Here is a 20,279-nt window from a genome sequence, read left to right as displayed (position 1 = left end):
TCATCAGTGATCTCATAAATCTGACATCATCAGTGATGCTGGTCTCATTGGCCACACAGCAGCCGAGTTGCGGGCAAGGCGAATGCGAGCTTCAGGGCCAGCTTGGCGAGCTGCAGAACGGGCGAGCCCGTGCAGCGGGCGAGCGGCGAGATCCCTAGTGAGATATATATGCATTGATTTCTCAATTGCAAACCTCTCTAGCCCTCAATATCATATCATTGTCATCAATTTACATCACTTACATCAGTACCATGCATGAGAGGAATGCATTGTACATACATTGTGTTGAATAACTGATATGTGAATAACCTTCAGTTTGGTCAAAGCCTAGGGATAAAACTGTCCTTGGTCACGTGTGGTTTTCACCTTTAACTTCAACTCAACCAAACTACAAAAGAATCGGTCACACTCTCCTCGCTACTGTGATTGGTTAAGTGTGCGAGGCGTCTCTCATACTGACGCGTGATTGGTTCAAACCTGCACGCCGCTGCCAGCAAGGTAGTGCGTCGCGTCCTGCCAGCACCAGCGTGTGTGTGTGTGTGTGTGTGTGTTATCACACAGTAAAAATGGCGAGTTTTTGTGTACGAGCGTTGAGACAGAGCTACTCAATTGTAGCTTTGCCTTCATTATTAAGGTAAGCAATTCTGTATATTGAATATAGTTTGGTTGTCTGAAATGTGCAGTTTATAATGGTGTTCGGCTCGCTTAGACCGGGTTGTTAGCTGTCATCTCAGTCTAACCTTACGACATGAATGAGCTAACGCTAGGTTTTTAGCTTTCGTAACGCTAACAGACCAGTCGTCTTTTGTAGCTAGTACAGAATACTGTGAAAACGACAGACATAATAAACTGTGCCCTTTCTCAAACAAGGCTTAACGGTAGCCTTCTGGCCATGTAGCATGTCAGTGTTAGCATGTCATCGCCAGAAACAGGGCTGATGTCATGACCCTGCTAGCAGGGCGCTTCTCGCTCATACTGAAGCGTTCGGGGACCCACGTAGCATTTCCCATCAGACAGTCGCGCCGCTCTCGTGTCTAGGTCTTAAAACGAGTCCTTACCTGAGCCAGAAACTTGAAGTGAAGACGCTATCCGATCCATAACATCCTCTTCTTCTAAATAACAGATGTTGCCGCTTCCAACTTGTTGCATAAAATCCACTTTTATGCCTTTTGACATCAAATAGTCCTTGATGCAATACCACTCAGGAAGTCTGGGGGGCAGTAGTGTAAACACAGTGCGTCGCTGTCCGTACTGTAACAGTAACTTTCAAAATAATGTTACTTAAACAAAAGTAAATAGCTTATTGATGCACATTGGATGAGGTATTTCAACGAAGCAGCAAACCTTGTATCAAAATACTTGTTGTGATGTTATATGGCGGCAAACTGTGGCTGTGACGCATTACTCAAAATAAATAAGGTTACGTTACAATAAGCGTTTTATTTTGAGAGCAACAAAGCGGATGACATACTTTCTGGCTGACTTGACGCCCGTCCAGTTCTTGCTGCCAGATCCACATGAAGATACGTGCATAGATCTCTAGACCATTTTTAAAGGGGTGGGGAGTGGGGCGAGCACCCGAACAGTGGAAACGTTACTCGAGTACTGACATTAAGAACGAGTACTCCCGCCCATCCCTAGCAAAAATAGACCAGATGCGTATTTGCCCCGGATTAATTAATTAATTTGATATTAATATTAATTGATTGGTGCAAGTCTGTTCCGGCAAGCTGGACCGCAGCTGGTGGACATTTGGCATTGATGGTGATTTGGTCCTCCTTCCACCCTTTGGGAAGTGGTGTTCAATCTCAACTTGTCTCCTGTCCTGGTGCAGAGCGTCTCCACGGTTGCTGTGCACAGCCACCCAGCAGAAGAGTGGCCAGGGGTCGGAGGAGGAGGCTGACAAGGCCGAGCAGAGTGCAGCAGAGAAAGCCCTGCTGGAGAAGACCCAGCTGGAGGAACAGCTCAAGGAATTCACGGTAAGTCTTGACTTAAGTTGGCAGCCAATGGGTTGGCCTCTAGCTAGATGTAGGCTTCCTGTCACACACAAACAGGGTGATATCTTCTCCAAATCTATTAATGTAGAGGTTCGTTACACTACAAGATAATTCCCCCGCGTTTACACAGGATTTCCAGTTTGGCACAGTCTGTCTTTGTCTACACTAGTCTGCACTTGTTGTGCCAGTTGGCACCAAAGTCTGTTAGTGTAATATGGGGGTACAGATCCTAATCGTCAAGTGTGTACTGCCTCCCGACGCCAGTCGGAGCCACAACGATGATATTATCAAACATGTTTGAATTTTCAAGCCGACTCTGGACAGAGTCATCAACAACTCACATGCATGTGGATCCCATCATTATCCAATGAAAAACTATGAGGCAGAAGCAGTCACATAGAATCAGAATCAGCTTTATTGGCCAAGTATGTTTTACACATACAAGGAAATTGAGTCCGCTTCGCTTAACTCTCAATGTACTCACACACAAAAGACTTAACTCTCAATGTACTCTCACACAAAAGACTTAACTCTCAATGTACTCTCACACAAAAGAACAAGTATGCTCAGGCTAAAACAAACAAGAATCACAAAGGATAATTAAACATATATGTTACCTACTATATACAATGCAATAATAACAAGTGTATGAAAGAGTGCCTATTTTGAAAGGGTACGTGTGTGAAAGGAATATGTGTAAGTATATATGGATATATACAGTTATAGGCAGTTATTAATATAAGCTGTTATTAATAGTTATTTGCATGTATAAATAAGCTACATGTCATGTATAGACAATTCGGTCAGGTGTTGCACAGTTATTTGCATGTATAAATACTTTTCATGCTCTACTTTTCAGTTTAAACGAACTAAATTTTTCAGTTTATCATCATTGAAGGAAAAAAGCTTTTGCACACCTAGGCTCAACAGGTGCGTCGGAGAAGGGCAAAACCCGACACAGTACCAGAATAAACTCCCGCACACTGTCTCCACATGCAATCAAAAGTTTAATATATAGAATAACGTTTCGGTCGTGAGACCTTCATCAGATTCTCTCATCAGAGAATCCCTTCATCAGAGAATCTGATGAAGGTCTCACGACCGAAACGTTATTAAACTTTTGATTGCATGTGGAGACTGTGCGGGAGTTAGTTTATTCTGGTAGTTTATCATCATTACCACATTTCCTCAAACATTTAACAAAGAGATAATAATTGGTAAACCAATAGGCTAACATCATTTGGGGTCATAATTAAATTTCTGGTCTAAGTACAAAACAATATCCAGCTGATCCAGTGATGTCTGTTTGACCGGGTGCAAGTATCTTATGTTTGTAAATTGATATTCTGTCCACTCGCTAACAGAGTGCTTGAGGACCATGCTACATTGCTCTATCTGATTCTAGATTTATTTTTAAATATATTTTCTTCTTTCTTCTTCTGTCACTCTTATGTGACATGTTTTTATTATTATTATCATTATTATTATATCTTCATTGTTTGTATGACATTCAGGTTGTGTCTGTAATGCAAGGAAGCTTAATATAATCTAGTTACCTAACTAGATGATTGTTTAATTAATAATTAGGTACCTCATTTTAATATAGGTGATTAAAAAATAACTTGTTTCAGACGTCCTCATTCTTGAAGGTAGCATCGCACGCGACAGGTCACACTGGTGCTGTTTCCATTGAATAGACAGACCTTTTCTGACCAAGCTTGATGAAGTTGTTTCCCAAAGCATTTGGCAATAAATTGGTATAAACCTGCATGGCTGATGGCTGTTTTCTCTAACGTTATTATAATCCAAACAGGTCGAGCCTTCACAGGCGAACGTTTCATTGTTTTTACACTTTTAATTTGAAGGCGAAGAAAGGAAATGGTACATGTGAAATGATAGAATTGACAGACCAGTGTCACTTCCATCTACTCAAACCATTTTCCGTTTCGGCCTTCAAATTAAAAGCGTGAAACCAAGCTAACGAGAAAGTTGGATTTCACCAACACATTGGTAAATGGTAAATGGTAAATGGCCTGCATTTATATAGCGCTTTTATCCAAAGCGCTTTACAGTCAGTAGTAGGGGTGTCACAATATATCGTCCCACGAAATTTCGCGATAGTAAAACGTCACGATATGTATCGTTGAGATGAAATCTCATATCGTGAAAAAAAAAAAAAAAAAAATTTTTTTTTTTTTTTTTTTTTTTTTTTTTTTCCAAAAGTAGACAAAGAAACGTCTTTGTTTGTTGAAGTTCAATGTGTGGAAAGTAGTTCAGTTGAACAAGTCTCTGAAGAGACACATGAGAAGTTATACAGGAGAGAAACCATTCAATTGAGTTTCTGGCAAAACTGTTTACTTGACAGGAAAAACTGAAGATGCATAAAAAATAGACTAAGAAAAGTCTTGTTGTTTGAGTTTGAAGAAAAACTGAAGATGCATAATGAGAATTTATACTGCTGAGAAACCTTTTAGTTCAAAGTAAATCTAAGTGACGGTGTAACTCATTCTATTTCAAGATAAGCCTTATCTCCAATCTCATGTTTTTTCTAGTTGTTATTGTAATAACAATTTCCCACAACAGCATGTTTTGTATTTGTGCATTTCAAATAAAATACTACTTTTCCAGTCATATATTGTCATTATTCAAGTTAAAAAAAATATTGTTAAAATCGTATCGTATCGTATCGTTATCGTGAACCCAGTATCGTGATACGTATCGTATCGTGAACTGAGTGTATCGTGACACCCCTAGTCAGTAGGTACATTCACCCATTCACACACCGAAGGCGGCAGGTTACCACGCAGGGTGTTGGCACACCAACGGGAGCAATTTGGGGTTCAGTGTCTTGCCCAAGGACACTTCGACATGCAGACTGGAGGAGCCGGAAATTGAACCACCGACCTCTTTTATCCAAAGCGATTAGTGGACGACCCGCTCTACCTCCTGAGCTACAGCCGCCCCAATTGGTAACCTTACTGACACCTTGTCATTTAATACAGCACGGTTAAAACGAACTCCACTTACCCTTGAAGGTCTGCCATGCTGCTATCCTCCTGGCTGTACAGTGTAAGTCCTGCTTTGGGGCACGCGGAGCGGGTTTTCTAAACTAACGTTAGCTAGCAACCTAACTAGCCGTCTGCTGTCCAGAACAGTCTCAGGTAAGATGCTTCCTACTATTGTTCAAAAGTGACTTTCCTGACACTGTACAAACATCTGACTGCACTGAAATTAAGTAAAGGTTGACGTTATTGACTATTCTAGAATAAAAAATGTGTTATTTAGCCAACGTTGTTTCACTTTTTTCTGATGCGGTCGGCTTTGTGGGCGTCGCCATTAGGGGCTTGCTCGGGCTCGCTTCGTTCTTCTTCGTCGATTGGAAGGGTCGCAAGGTATCATGGGATATCCTAACAAAACAAAGGTACCATCGTATGGTTCCTGGAAAATTATCTATAACCAGGTACCTAGAAAGGTTGCAAATTCAGTGAACTTATGTATCAAACTGGTTTCAGACAGCCTAATTACAACTTCTTACCTAGAAATTTCACCTATATTGCTCATTCACTTGAGAATCAGACAGGCCCGTAATGTACTTGTTGTCCTGGACCCCAGGAAGACTAGCTGAAGCCTGACGTCAGCTAATGGGGATCCTTTTTAATAAATAAATAAATAATAAGCTGTTCTAAATATATATTTTTATTAACTCACAACTTAATGTTTTGCCTTTGTTCCCAGGAAAAGTACAAGCGGGCTTTAGCAGACACGGAGAACCTCAGGACGAGGAGCCAGAAAATGGTGGACGATGCTAAGTTATACGGTAAAAACAATATTGTGTTAACTTACAGTACTTAGTCCTCACAATCGTGCAGTATGAGTTTCATCACAGTCACAGAAAGATGGTCAAGTCTTCATGGAATAATGCAGAAAAGGATGACACGTCAGGAGTTGTGCATCACTGCCTCTAGAGGTCACCAAAGGACAGCTGAGCTCTCAGTTCTTCCCACTTCCAGGGAAGAGTGCCTCAGGATGCTTTTCACCACCCATAGACAAGTCAAAAGTGAGCAGCCTAGAGTGCAGTTTAACACATCATCTGAATGATAGTTCTGTGTTAAATTGAGCAGTCTAGAGCGCAGTTTAACACATCATCTGAATAATAGTTCTGTGTTTTATGCTCAGATTTCTTCTTCATTAGCTAAAGTACTCATTCCTGTGCTGCGCCTCGGCAAGCACACACACACATATATATATATATATATATATATCTATATACATATATATATATACATATATATATACATATATATACATATATATACATATATATACATACATACACATACATACACATACATATACATACATACAATCGTGTTCTAACCACTCTCCATACCCACCAGCGATCCAGGGCTTCTGCAAGGACCTGCTGGAGGTGGCGGACACTCTGGAGAAAGCCACGGAGAGCGTGCCCAAGGAGGAGGTGACGAGCCAGAACCCCCACCTGAAGAACCTGTATGACGGCCTGGTGATGACCGAGTTCCAGATCCAGAAGGTGTTCACCAAATACGGACTGGTCAAGCTCAACCCTGACGGCCAGAAGTTCGACCCCTACGAGCACCAGGCCCTCTTCCACGCCCCAGTGGAGGGCAAGGAGCCGGGCACCGTGGCTGTCGTGACGAAGGTGGGCTACAAGCTCCACGGCCGCACCCTGAGGCCCGCGATGGTCGGCGTGGCCAAAGCCCCCTAGTGGCTGTGCGGTGTCACCGTGACAAAGTGGGGCTTGTTTTGTAGCCTGGGTGATGGTTCACCTCAGGTACAGCAGACTGGTCAAGGCGCCCCCACAACCCCTCTCCTCCCACAACCCCTCTCCTCCCACCACCCCTCTCCTCCCACCACCCCCCCACCCTGCGGTGCCTCAAAGAGATGGGAACCCAACTGAACTGATCTGATCTCTGTATATGGACAATAATTAACTTGTTAATTTCAGTGAAACTTCATTTCAGTCCGCCATCAATCATGTGAGTCGTGTCAGAGTCAGATTCCAATCTTTTTCTTTTAACTCATTGAGTGCCAGCCACTTTTGGAAAACGGATGCTCCCAGTGCCAGCCCTTTCAGAGCGTTTTCAGTGATTTCTCGAGGCCCACAGAATATTGTGTGATATTACTATGTAAACACCGAACACGCCCAAATAACGATGAGACTCTATTGTATCATCTGCAAAAAAAAGTTTATTGATATCATTTTCCGTTCTTTAGTTATCAGCAGTAGAAGATAGGTTGTTTTCACCAAAAACAGACGTTTCAAACTAGAAGCTGAGATAATGAGCCTTTTGTGAAATGAAGCATTTCAAGCACATCACTGACTCTGAAGCTAATATTTTCTGATGTAGTGACATGGTGTAGTTGTGTGGTGCCGTGCGTGCCCCACCCCCCTCAACTGCAAATTCTTCCTCCGTGGGAGTGTCTCTGGTGGCTCTGCTCGAATCTCTGCTACCTGCGTCAGGCGACGAATCTCTGCATGGAGCTGGGATAAACTCATCCCCACACTAACACACAGCTTGCATGCTGGAGCTGGGAGAAACTCACCCCCACACTAACACACAGCCTGCATGCCGGCGGAGCTGGGAGAAACTCATCCCTACACCACACTAACACACAGCCTGCACCCAGCGTCTATTTTCGGAGCGCTCCGCCGTTTTTGTGCGCCGGCTCCCAGCGTGTGGAGAAACTATGCAGCAGAGACAGAGGGGCTCAGTTGTGGGAGCGGATTGGCTGCTGTTCGCAGCGAACGTTAGCTCCAGCCAGAGCAATCTATACGGCTCTGGCTCCAGCATGCATCGGTTTCCGTTTCATCACGGGGCTTCTTCTGCTGTTTTTCCTCACCTTTCTCTAATCTGGAGAGCACTGTCGCCACCTAATGGGTCCGTAAAATAGTTTATACACCTTCAACACCCACCATATTTTTACAGGAGATGCATCAGGCTTTGATCCACGTCCCACCGTCAAAAAACGCAATTGACGTCTTTAGACGTCATTGGCACTCTACGTTACTATTTGAATTGACGTCTTTAGACGTCATTGGCACTCAATGAGTTAACATGTCATAGTATTTCTCCCCTGTGGTGGAATGTAATCTACAGTACGGTACTTAATACCCAACTGTTATATAAAGAAACTTCACACCAGATCACAGGGAAAGGCAGCCGTTAAAATAATTTAAAAGCTGATGTTTTAAAAGAAATTGACATAAAATGCTCTGAATCCTGACATTGAACTGCTGGCATCATTCCAGACTTGTTGTTTAAAGCCCAATAATGGTGAACTTGATTCTCACACTTGGTTGTTTGTTTCATTGTTCGAATTTATAAAAAAAGCACGCACGTTTTTTTTATGCATTTTGTGAAGGAGGCAAGAAAGGGCACTTCAGGAACTGAGGAAAGGCTGCTGAGATTTAGCTTTGTACTGAGATGGGTTCCCAAGGCCTTTGTGGTGAGATACTGTACATCTTTGTAGGTGTGGCTTTGTTAAAGCTTCCTCAGTAATGGCGATGTCCCCATGCCAACTGTTGGCATGGTAGTGCTGGACAGTGCCAAAACATCAGCTTTGTCTACAAAACCATGTGAAGTGATATGGATATGGTTAATTATCCCGAAATAATGCTGCTAAATAATATATATAATAGCATTAAAATAAACTGATGAATTTTGATGGGTTAGTGTTTCTCTTGTACCCTCTTAATGTCACACACCTTTGGGCTGATTTGTAGTTGCATCTTATTCAATCAGCCCAACAGAAGAGAGATCTTGTTTTTCTTGGCCTGGAAAATGCATATAGCTTAGGCTTTGTGTGTCATAAAATATCTGCTTAAAGCCTATTTTGAAGACAGACCAATATGATATTCAAAGAAGGCAACTTCCATGTCACTTTCTGGCTGAATATGATCATAAAATGTATATCCACTTTGACAAGCATCACAGGTATCTCTTTGCTAAAGCTGTGACGCGGGGGGGGGGGGGGGGGGGGGGGGGGGGGCTCTGACAGGGCCTTGCTGCAGCCGCCCCCTCCCTCTGGAATGCCCTCCCCAGTCACACCTGACAGGCCAAAAACTCAGTCTTTCATTCTCATGTCATCTTTAAAAAAGAAAATCCTTCAAAAGCCACCTTTTCACTGTTGCTTTTGACCTACAGAATAATCTTTTTCTCCCCCATCTATTTTATCTTATTGTAAAGTGTCTTTGAGCACGGTCAAAAGCAACAGTAAAGCACCTGAGTTTATTATGAATTGAATCTATTACTTAGTGATGATGTTATTACAAAATTATGATTGTTTTTCTTCTTTTTCTTGCAAGCATAGAAATCAAAGTTTATATATACATATACATATATATATTTTTTATATATATATGTAATTTAGAAGTGTTCACACATTCAAGTCTTTAATTGTCTGAGCTTCTGTAAAGTCTGCTTGTTCTCTTACAAATGTGCAGTGTTGTAACAGTAATTAACCTTGATCCCTGTCTCAAACTATTACATGTTTGGTCCTTGAATCTGAGAGAATTGGGCCTGGAAAGTCCTTGAATTTGATGTTTAAGGTGTGGGAACCCTGGAGATACGTGGATATGAACCATACAGGGTCACATTTAATGTATTATAACCTCATGTATGCATTCAATTAATTAATCAATTAGGTCGGTATTAAGTAATGAACGTCAGGAAGACTTTGGTAATTTACTATTGACAAATGAATACATGGGACATTTTGGAAGTATAAAGTATTTGCACTTTTAATACAAAACCATACACACCACCATATCATGTGCAACCACAAATAATGGGACAGCAAAACAGCTCAACAGTTTCAGACCGGCGGACAGAATGGAAGTTCCCATTCCTAAGTTTACTACCGATACATACAAACAGCTCAACAGCATGTCAAAGCTTCAGATAATGGTTCTTCCTCACACACCAAAATTAGTTTTTTTATTACAAAAGCTATAAAAATGTCCATGACATTAAAAATACTGTACATTTCACAGGTCAGTATTTATAGTTTTTTTTCTCAAATTTATCTTACAAAAATTATATACAATTTGTAACATATTGTAAGCAAACCCCCCCCCCCCCCCCCCCCCCCAGACAGAAATAGAGAGCACAGAACCTCTCTGTGTCTGAAGGAATAAACAAAAAGGAGACATTCAAAACAGATGAGCACCATCAAGCAAATCACCGCTTCGGCCGGCGGTTCATCGGCCAACGCAGGGGAACTAGAGCGGCACACAATGGCATGACCCTGAACAACTGACACCACCTGAACATGGTGGACAAACCTTTCCCAATAGAAACACACACACTGAACTGTCCCGCTGGGGCTAATTTTGACATCAAGCATTTAAAAACAGGGAGCAAATGCGACTGGTTTATAGGCTGGACGTGTCGACGCTTTTCTAGACCGTTGGGGGTCAGACTGAACTTTGACCTTTCCACCTGGCCGCAGAGAAGGCAAACGCCCACTTGAAATCTTCATTTCTAATGGAAATGTGATGTTCATGCGCCCCCTTCAGTATGGAGTAGCTGCAGGCCTGGTGCAGTTTGGATAAGAAATACCAATGCCCAATTCTCCATCTGCAAGGAAGCCATTCCTTAGCATTACTGTACATTCACAGCAGCCAGATTTTCAGCTATTCGCACGACGGGATTACAATACAAAGTCAATGCAAACGCGTATGATGCCAAATTTGACCCGGGCAAATGGTGCAAAATTTTCACAGCGCGAATGACGCGATTTTGACAGTGATGTTGAACCGAAAGCTCGTGGTCAAGTTTGGACACGGTAAGACAGGCGTTTAAAACGCCTCCCAGACTACAGCGAGACACGACAGCTCAGTATGGGTGCCAATAGGCTGTTTTCACAGCAACCTATTGAGGTGGTAAAAGCAGGAAGTAAAGCAGGTGTAACCCATAACATTAACGAGGGCCCTGGCACTGGAACATCTGTCTCCGAGGCTTTTCCACCCTGACAAGAACACAGTGCCAAAGTCACGCCCTCTTCCGGGTTCTGCATGAGGCGCTAGATATAGATACACACCCATACTGAGCTGTTCTATGGTCTCTCCTGATTCTGCATAATAGTTGAATGGCTTGTTTTGACTGGATGTTATGAAATGTCGATGGACAAAATGAACGGGGAATGAAATCTCTTCGGTCCCATGCAGAACCCGGAAGAGGGCATGACTTTGGCACTCGATACCATTCTGAGTGGACAGGGAGAAACAAATCAGTGTGAGCCTTTAAGAACATCTTTTGGTCGATCCCTATTGCAATACTTACTAGTAGGCATTGTATCACAAAGCAGATACAAGCAAGGCCTCGCATGATCCTATGCGACTATTATATACATCATGTCACGTTGTCACTCAACATGAGCGATCACACTTTAACAACAGCTTCTGCACTTTGAGCTAATCAGATCCTCGTCTAGATCAATGAGCAAGCCGGAGGAGTAGTCCTGCACCCGATCTCAATAAGACGGTCCAACAATGAGGCAAAACCAGCTTAGGCTACTGTAGGATTATAGAGCAGGCAAAATATATATAAAGTGGAAAAGATAAAGGGCTGTAACCCAGTGTACATACTTGGTAAAAAAAACAAAAAAACAGATGCACAATCATTATCAGCAAGTCATCGATATCGGCCCCTTCGGCTGATAAAGGCTTCATAATGGAATATCGGCATCGGCCCCAAACGAAAATTTCTGCCGATATGACACACTGATAAAATTACTTTTTAATTATGCCGCTCAATGCTTGAGCTAAATGCTTGAATGAATGAATCTGAGAGTTTTGTTTGAAAGAAAATGTTACATACATTATACATATATATATACACACACATATATATATATTTATATATACTGTATATATATATACACATTTATATATATATATATATATATATATATACAGTGTATGTATATATATATATATAATGTGAATGTGTACATTTTGTAAAGCATTGTATTTATGTCTGCATCTGCCAGTGGGCCAATAAGAGGAGGCATAATGATGTGTTAATTCCACTACAGGAGAGACTTGATGTTTTTGGGCGGAAAATAATGCGTGCATATATCGGAAAAGAAAATCTTCTAATTGTGCTTCGGCGGATATGGATCTCATTGGTTAATGCCCTAGCATATATGGATCTCATTGGTTAATGCCCTTACATGTTCCACTTTTTTCCTGTCTTACACAGTAGACAGTAAAAGGTCTAAAGCTGCACTAGGTAAAAATACACCTGTCGTATCAATCTGAATCACAAGAGAGAAAAGTGTTCCATCATCCCTAATTGAGCTGCTGTACATTTGCCCCAATTAATTCAGGTTTGGGATATGGCCACTAGGGGGACTCGGGCACACAGAAAGCGACAAATCGAAACTCCTAAACAGCAGCGAGGGTGCGTTCCATCCAGAGAAAGCTGGAAACGGTTTTGCTTTTGCAACACCTCCTCCAACCACACACTAATAGGCCGTTACACACCAAGAGCGATGCAAATAAACGTTCTCCCAAATATATTCACACCAAACGCGACGTGACTTTGCGGGTAAATCCATCGCGGCACGAAAAAATGGAGCAGCCGCGATGACATGCTTTTGCTTCTGGAGAGAGGAGAGAGCATGGAGAGTTCACTGCACGGACACTTTCAGACCTACTTCAAGGATGTCTTTGGGACAGTTTGAGTAGAGCAGAGGGTAACTGTCTGAGGTAAAATGGTGTCAGAAGTAATAGCCGAAGTCCAGTTTGGATACAGTGCGCATTTGGCTACCTGGGGTATTTGGCGAGCTGAGGGCATTTGGCGAAATACAGTAGGGGTATTTGGCAAGCTGGGCATCGGTTGGTTCAAAATTTGTGTGGGGGTGGGATAATGGAGTGAATATAGCGTTTCAGAACTGAAGAGTGAATCACTTGGTGTAATTTCATCTTTCATGGTTGAGATGATATGGATTTCCATCTGAATCAAGTTTGTAGGTGTGACTGCGTCCTGTGGTTACCAATACAATACACACAGAAAGACATGTCTGCTCGTCACTCCACCACAGTATTGTTGCCTACATTCAGGATAAAAAAAAACATGCCGCATTTTCACTCAGCTGAATTTCACCGTTGATATGCACTAATGCACGGTTACATTGATAGGTTTGAAGAATAATATTGACGTGCGAATAAATCGCAAGAAAAACAACAACAAAAACGCCCCCGGTGTGTAAGGACCTTAAGAAAGAAGCGATGTAGGTCAGAGGAGGAGTGCACGGTTTTCACACACATGATTCTGAGGGTAATAGTGAAGTCCTTCAAACGTTCAAAAAAATGCAGTTACCTCTTGCTGCCGCATGGGGCCGCCAAAGTGCAAACTTGCCTAGTGCAGCTTTAACTGATGAACAACAACAATGTGGAAAAATCAGTTAAGTGGGGGTTTGGGGTTCCTCCGTTTGTTGTAAGGCCAAACTGTGAAAGCTGTAGAAGAGGGAAAAATACAGCCGTCATCATTTTGCTGACACATCAGAGCATTAGCTGTCAAATACTGACAGCTAAATGACCTTCCATCACAGCTCTTCATCTTTTAATGGAAATGTGATGTTCAGAATTCCACCTTCATCTTCATCATGGAATGGCTGTTGCCTTATAGTTTCTTGGATAAAAACCCCCAAAAATCGATACTCGATAAACATCTTGAATGAACCCGATACAATAACCAATCCCGCTTAGCGATATTGGTTTGGTATTGTAGCGGCTACATCAACTCGGAATGCGTTAGCATTGCCGGTATCTTCAATTGCAATATGGACAGTTTGCACAACAAGTATTGTGAACCCACAGAAATGTAGATTACCCCCCCCCCATCATCAATATTTTGATTCAAATGCAAAAATATAGGCCTATCTGTGTTCCTAGTCCTCCTAGGCATGAAAATACATTTCCCCCCGCTCGAAGGAACATCCTTTGCTTTGCAATGTACATATTCACAAGGTCACCTTTGAAAAAACGGTGAAATCCAGTAGTTTTGATTTGCTTCCGGAGCGTCCAGCAAATCACGCATCGTACGCAAGAACACTGGCCAATCAGAGATCAAGAGTTACCGCCTCTCGCGCCTCAAACAGCCAGTTAGGAGGCGTCTCGGGATATCCAGCCGCTCTCTGTGAGGAAGGTGAGGATGCGTTTCTTGAGCACCTTGTCCAGGTAGCTGGGCAGCCGGCTCTTGGCGGGGATACCTTGCCTTTTCTGGAGGTGGTCTTTGATGATGATGGTTTTGACGGTCAGGTAGCGCGTGGGGCTCAGGCTGAGCGAGTTGCACAGCACCTTCTCGCGGTCCGACAGGAGCTCGAAGCCCGTCAGATTCTCCATGGCAGCAAACTCCCCGTCCTTGCCCTCTTCTTTGACCCCGCCCCCGACCCCCACCCCTCCGCCGGCCCCTCCCCCAGCCCCGCCCCCCGGCCCGCCCCCTCCCCCGCTGCTGCCCCGCTTGGAGCCCACCGTGCTCTTGTTCTCCTTGCGTTTCTCCCGCTTGTGGCGCGCCGCCTCGTACTCGGCCGACTCGTCCAGGCGGGCGATGCCGTTGCGGCGGTAGCGCTGCAGCTCGCGCACCTTGGCCCGCAGCGCGCGCTCCTTGTGCATGTTGTCGAAGAAGTCGTCGAGCTCCCTGTGGGCCATGAACTGACACAGCCCGCGCAACCGCGTCCGCTGGTCCCGCTCCTCCTTGGTGATCTTCCGTTTGGGCGTGCTCGGAACCGAGCCCGACCCGGCTGGCGTCGTGGAACCCACGCCGATCGTCACGCCCGTGCTTGCACCCGTCCCTCCGGCGGCACCGGTGCCTCCTAGCCCCCCGGGTTTCTCCTTCTCCTAGGGATGCAAATTGTAATCAATTTCAATTTTCCTTAATTGATCATGTTAATGATCACTTATTATGTAAAAATCTGCTTTTACATTGAAAATAGAGAATGCAAAATGTGGGTTTTTACACTTTACATTTTCTCAACAAGTTAATCAACCAAGCAAACTTCCTGCATCAGCTGTCATTGTATTTGTAGACGAGCTGTATTTCAACATTGTATTACAATGTTTACAGTGAATACTGCCGTCTTTTTGGGTGTAATTCTCCCACACTGGCGTTTTTGTATGCTTGCTTGGCTTTCTCCTTCCTCTGTATGAGCAGTGAAAGTTAAATTGCACCCTTGTGGTGTTAAATCATTTCAGCAAAAAATGTGTTAATAGCACATAGTCTGCATTGTCGATTAATCAGCTAGTTTGATCGATTAAATTCTTAACAACGATTCATCGTGTCTACCTTCTCCTTGTCCTTCTTGTCGCGGCCCAGGAAGGCGGGCACCAGGTTGTAGTCGCGGGCGATGTTCTTACGACGCTGCCGTTCCCGGAGCTTGCGCACGTACATGTCCACGTGGGCGCGCTTCATCTCGATGTCCACGTCCTCGTCGTCGTAGTTGACCGACAGGCCGCTGATCAGCTTCTCGGCGTCCTGGTCGTATTCCATCTCGTAGTCGTCGCGGAGGGGCATGTAGCCCAGCTGCTGCTGCTCGGCCAGGCTGATGTCCAGCGGGGGTAGGGGGGTGGTCAGGCTGGGGGAGAGGGGTCCGCCGCTGGGGCAGGTGTGGTCGGTCACCCGGTTGGGAATGTTGTCGGGGATGCAGGCCTTGCCCAGGTTTCCGTGGATGTACATGGTGACGTAGTGCTCCATGACCTCCTGGGGGGTCCGGGACGCTCCCACGTGAGTGGCCATGTCCTCCTGAACAAAACAGCACACGCAGCAATTCCATAAGCTTGAAACATGCTACAAGTTCAAGTTGATTAATTGTCCCAAAAGGGCGATTTGTGTTGCAGCAAGCATAAAAACCACATACCGGTAGTATCCAAAACATAAAAACAATACAAGTATACATGGACAACAGGTTAAAGTACAAGTAGGCTAAGTGTACACCGTAGTAAGTCCTCAGCACCTCAGCATTTCAAGCTAATCGATGCAAACAATAGTAATATTGTATCTCAAATACTGTAAATTAGTAAATGTCACAGACATTGACATTCCTCACGTCAGCCTCGACTTGGGGCGCTGCCAATGGCAGCTGGACCTATATACTCAAACATCAGTTGGACGAGGGGGTCGCAGGGGAGTCCCCAGCAAAATGCGTAAATTGTGTGATTTCACTAGGATTTCAAAGACTAGAGGTTAGCCCGAGGAGAGAATGTAGTGCATATACTTGGTAATAGCTTTCACTCTCTCCTTTTTATCTCCCCATCTACATTATAGTATACTTGTTCATGTCAGCTGCGTCGAGTCACATTTTCGCCGGTTGGGGGCAGCCCTACGGCATCTACTGCGAGGGCTTTGACGCCTGGCCATGCATTCCGCTTTACTGATGGCACAAGTATGTTAATATTACAGTCATATGCAATCAGCTTTTCTGGAAAATAAGTTATTAGAATTAAAATGAGATGCAGTGGACTATGCCATAGTGGTAAAAAAAAAAAAGCATAAACAATGACCTCCAGTCGGTGATCATCATAACACAAACAACCTCCAATATGATGCACATAGTGTCACATCAGTCTGATACTTTATGTTGTATTTGTATGAATTAATATCAAAGGTTCACATCAGACTAAAAATGTGAGTTAACTCCATTCTGTGTTTAGGTGGGCTAAGGCAGCTAAGCACTCCTGCTGCTTTCAAGTGCACCTTGTAACCTCACTTTTTGAGATGGGAAGCATTCGTGGGAAGTCATAAATACGACTTATTGTGCAAGTATTTTTGTTGCCATATGCCATATATATAATATAAATATAAACAGTAATATTAATAATAATATTTAAAACAGACCATGGCCTGTATCATAAGTCTTGTAAAGCGGTTGTTTCATGTTTAGAACTCAAAAGGGCACAGAGATACTTATGAGCATCAGCATGTAGGCTAGCGTTATGTTTTAACGAATTCATCACTTAAGTTGTCTTGGCAACTCGGGTATCATAAACAGTCCGAGTTTCGCTGAGTTGTTCATATGCCTCAACAACACTACCTAATTTCTGACAGCATCACTGTCATCCTCAAGTTGCTTGTCATTTCCCCCCAAGGTTATTACTATACAAAGTACACTTCCCACTAGGAACTTTGGCTCTTTGCAGCTTCTCAGCTTCTGTAGGTCTACTTTATGTGTTGTAGTTCGTTGAGTTAAGTTAACGAACTATAAAAGTGAAGTACCCAGTTTCCAAATCCATACTGCTCGATAGCATCGAGCAGCGACTGCTCTTCCCTGCTGGTCCATCCTCCCTCCGCTTCGGGACCCCAGAGAGAGAAGCGGCCGCCGTCGACCTGCTGGTAGCCGTGCCATCTCCGGTGATTACCGATCTCTGCGCCCGCCGAGAAGCACTCCGGGCACAGCTCGATATCGGGGCAGTCGGTGCAACGAAGTCGCAGGTTAGTAACATCCGCAAGGCAGTTAACGCAGTACTTCTTTCCCAGGTCGGCCATGTTGCCTGGCTGTTGTTGGAGGCAGTAGCACGCGCCTGCGCACTGGAGCTTCTCCCCGCGAGCTTGTTAATATTAATGAGCAGGGGTCAAGGCGCCTGTGATTGGCTCCCAGTTCTTGTTTCCACGACAACCAAAATAACACCAACTGCAGACACTGCTGGCATTAGTGTGTGTGTGTGTGTGTGTGTGTGTGTGTGTGTGTGTGTGTGTGTGTGTGTGTGTGACCCCCCCCCCCCACACACACACACACTTTTAATTTTCTGAGTACTAAAACGTTCTATTCTGAAACATATTGACAGTATTTTTTATGTTGAGTGTGATATACTGAATTGAATCCCCAATGAATGGAGAGGCAGCACAGGAAGAAAATTCCCACAGAAGAATGAAAACAAATTTGAAAAATACAGAAAAGTCATCTCTGAGCACACAACCACATTGCTGTGCCTTACATTCATCAGCTTAATAATTGTTGTTAAATGGTATGAATATGAAAAGACTTGAGATCCTGGTGCACCATGGCCACCTGTTTATTTCACTGAGCTATACAGAGGACTGCACACACACACACACACACACACACACACACACACACACACACACACACACACACACACACACACACACACACACACACACACACACACACACACACACACACACACACACACACACACACACACACACACACACACACACACACACACACACACACACACACACACACACACACACACACACATACATACAAGGTGCCATGGAATTTGTCCTCTGCATTTTTTCCATCCTGGCTCGTCCTCCTCCATGGTCAGGCCAGGAGCAGTGGGCAGCTGCAGTGAAGCGCCCGGGGACCAACTTTTTCCAACCGCCACTGCCTGGTCAGATGACGATCTTCTTGCATACAGTATTTTTAGTGGGGGTCCATATTGATGTTATAGGAGGAAACCCCAGGGGAGCACAGGGAGAACATGCAAACGCCACACAGAAAGGCCTTGCTTTTTAGTGTGCTTTTTACATGCACTTTGACTCCTGACAAATTTCAGTCTCAAGTAAATACCAATCATGATTGCAGTAGGCTACTTGCTGTTTTCATGGAAACCTCTGGAAATACAAGAAAGTCAACCACGAAGGGAGTCAAACCCTCTGTCTTCTGATCCAAAGTCAGACACCTTATCCATTAGACCAGTGGTATCAAACACTTTCTGCAATAAAACATGTAAAAGCAAAGATGGGGGACTCAAATGGGGATCCGTAGTCTAATTTGTGTCAGTTTAGGGGTCCTTGACGTGAGCAAGTTTGAGAACCACTGCATTAGACCACATGGATTCACTGGTGGAAGAGCATATTATATTATTATATTATATTATATTATATTATATTATATTATATTATATTATATTATATTATATTTCATTTTTCATTTTCATTTCATTTTATTGTTTATTTAAATCAGGTACAGTTCACAGCAAATGTGCAGTGTCAGATTGTAGCTAAAAGCTAATTCGCATCCGTCGTCCCTGGACGCACGAAGGCTTGTGCGCACATAGTTCACATTAAAATCAGAAGGTCCTAAATCTATACACAATAATAAAATACAGCATAATAAAAGGTAAAAGCCATAGAATTCAATACATACACATGTACAAAAGTAAATTTAAAAGTCAATGTCATAAATACAACAGGCCATGAGGCCACCCATTCTGCCCTCAATGGCCACACGCCTGCCTGGCCCTCTCTTAAAAACTTTTTCACTGTGAATTTAAAACCTTTAAAATAACCGCAATTTCTTACCTTTGGCAGGGTGTTCCACAGACCAGCGGCCCTGATTGAAAATGCCGATTGGCTAAATTTGGTACTTCTAAAGGCTGTGGAACAGTCCCCTCTGGTGGAGGCTCTTGTAGCTCGCCCACCTGTGTTATGGGTAACAAACTTGTTGGGGGGGGGGGGGGGGGCCATTGAGGATTCTATACATAAGACAGAGGTTAGCCATCATCAGGAAGTTATCAAAGGTCAGGAGGTCATGTTTCCTGATAATCTCACAGTGATGGAAACTATTTGGCTTCTTGTCAAAGACCTTCAGTGCCTGTTTATACAGAGTGGAGAGTGGCTTTATTGCCGTTTTGACAGCCTGAGACCAGGTAGTTACACAGTATGACATATGCGACAAGATGAAGGAATGCAGATACATCTTTGCCGCCTCAGTGCTCAGCTGGTCCCGGATGTAACGAAACTGCCGGAGGTTGCGTTTGACAGACCCCACTGTTTTTTTGTTTTGTTTTTTGAAGGTGAGATTACTATCTAAAATAATGCCAAGATATTTGAATTCTTGGACAACCTCCACCCTCTGGCCCTTGACAAAGATGTCAGGTGGGGGAGTGTTATTGCGTCTTATCGAGAAATACATATTTACAGTTTTCGTTACATTCAGGGTCAGGCATGATTCATCAAGCCAGGCAGCCAGCTGTTCCATGGCGCCTGTAAGCACAGTTGCAGCCTTCGACTTCGTAGCAGCATGTACATAAATGACCGTATCATCCGCATACATCTGCACCTTTACATCGGGGCAGATGAGGGGGAGGTCATTTATGTATATGCCGAAGAAGACAGGACCCAAAACCGATCCTTGGGGGACCCCCGTGTTACACTCTGAAAGTGAGGACGTATGGTATATTATATTATATTGTTATATATTATTTTCTGGTTGAGGTTTGAGTACCGGAGATGAGAAAAAAAAGTAGTTTGCTAGATTTGGCGATCT

General features: G+C 43.7%; 2 protein-coding genes across 2 annotated transcripts; one reads left to right on the top strand and one right to left on the bottom strand.

Moving 5' to 3' along the window:
• Window positions 1–559: 559 nt before the first annotated feature.
• grpel1 (GrpE-like 1, mitochondrial) lies at window positions 560–9,178 on the top strand. The gene is made up of 4 exons (XM_083640462.1): window positions 560–634; window positions 1,835–1,979; window positions 5,733–5,814; window positions 6,395–9,178. Exons 1-4 carry the CDS (start codon window positions 567–569, stop codon window positions 6,739–6,741), a joined length of 642 nt encoding a protein of 213 aa, XP_083496588.1. The 5' UTR covers window positions 560–566; the 3' UTR covers window positions 6,742–9,178.
• Window positions 9,179–14,148: 4,970 nt separating this feature from the next.
• On the bottom strand, window positions 14,149–17,524 carry tada2b (transcriptional adaptor 2B; the record flags this gene model as incomplete). The annotated part of the gene is made up of 3 exons (XM_083640882.1): window positions 14,149–14,763; window positions 15,329–15,784; window positions 17,255–17,524. 3 exons carry the CDS (start codon window positions 17,522–17,524, stop codon window positions 14,149–14,151), a joined length of 1,341 nt encoding a protein of 446 aa, XP_083497008.1.
• Between the last annotated feature and the right edge of the window lie 2,755 nt (window positions 17,525–20,279).

Source organism: Poromitra crassiceps (genome assembly GCF_964638095.1).
Source record: "Poromitra crassiceps genome assembly, chromosome: 7".
NCBI lineage: Eukaryota > Metazoa > Chordata > Actinopteri > Beryciformes > Melamphaidae > Poromitra > Poromitra crassiceps.
The sequence above is the reverse complement of the archived record's forward strand: the minus strand, read 5'-3'. Positions and strand labels throughout refer to the sequence as shown.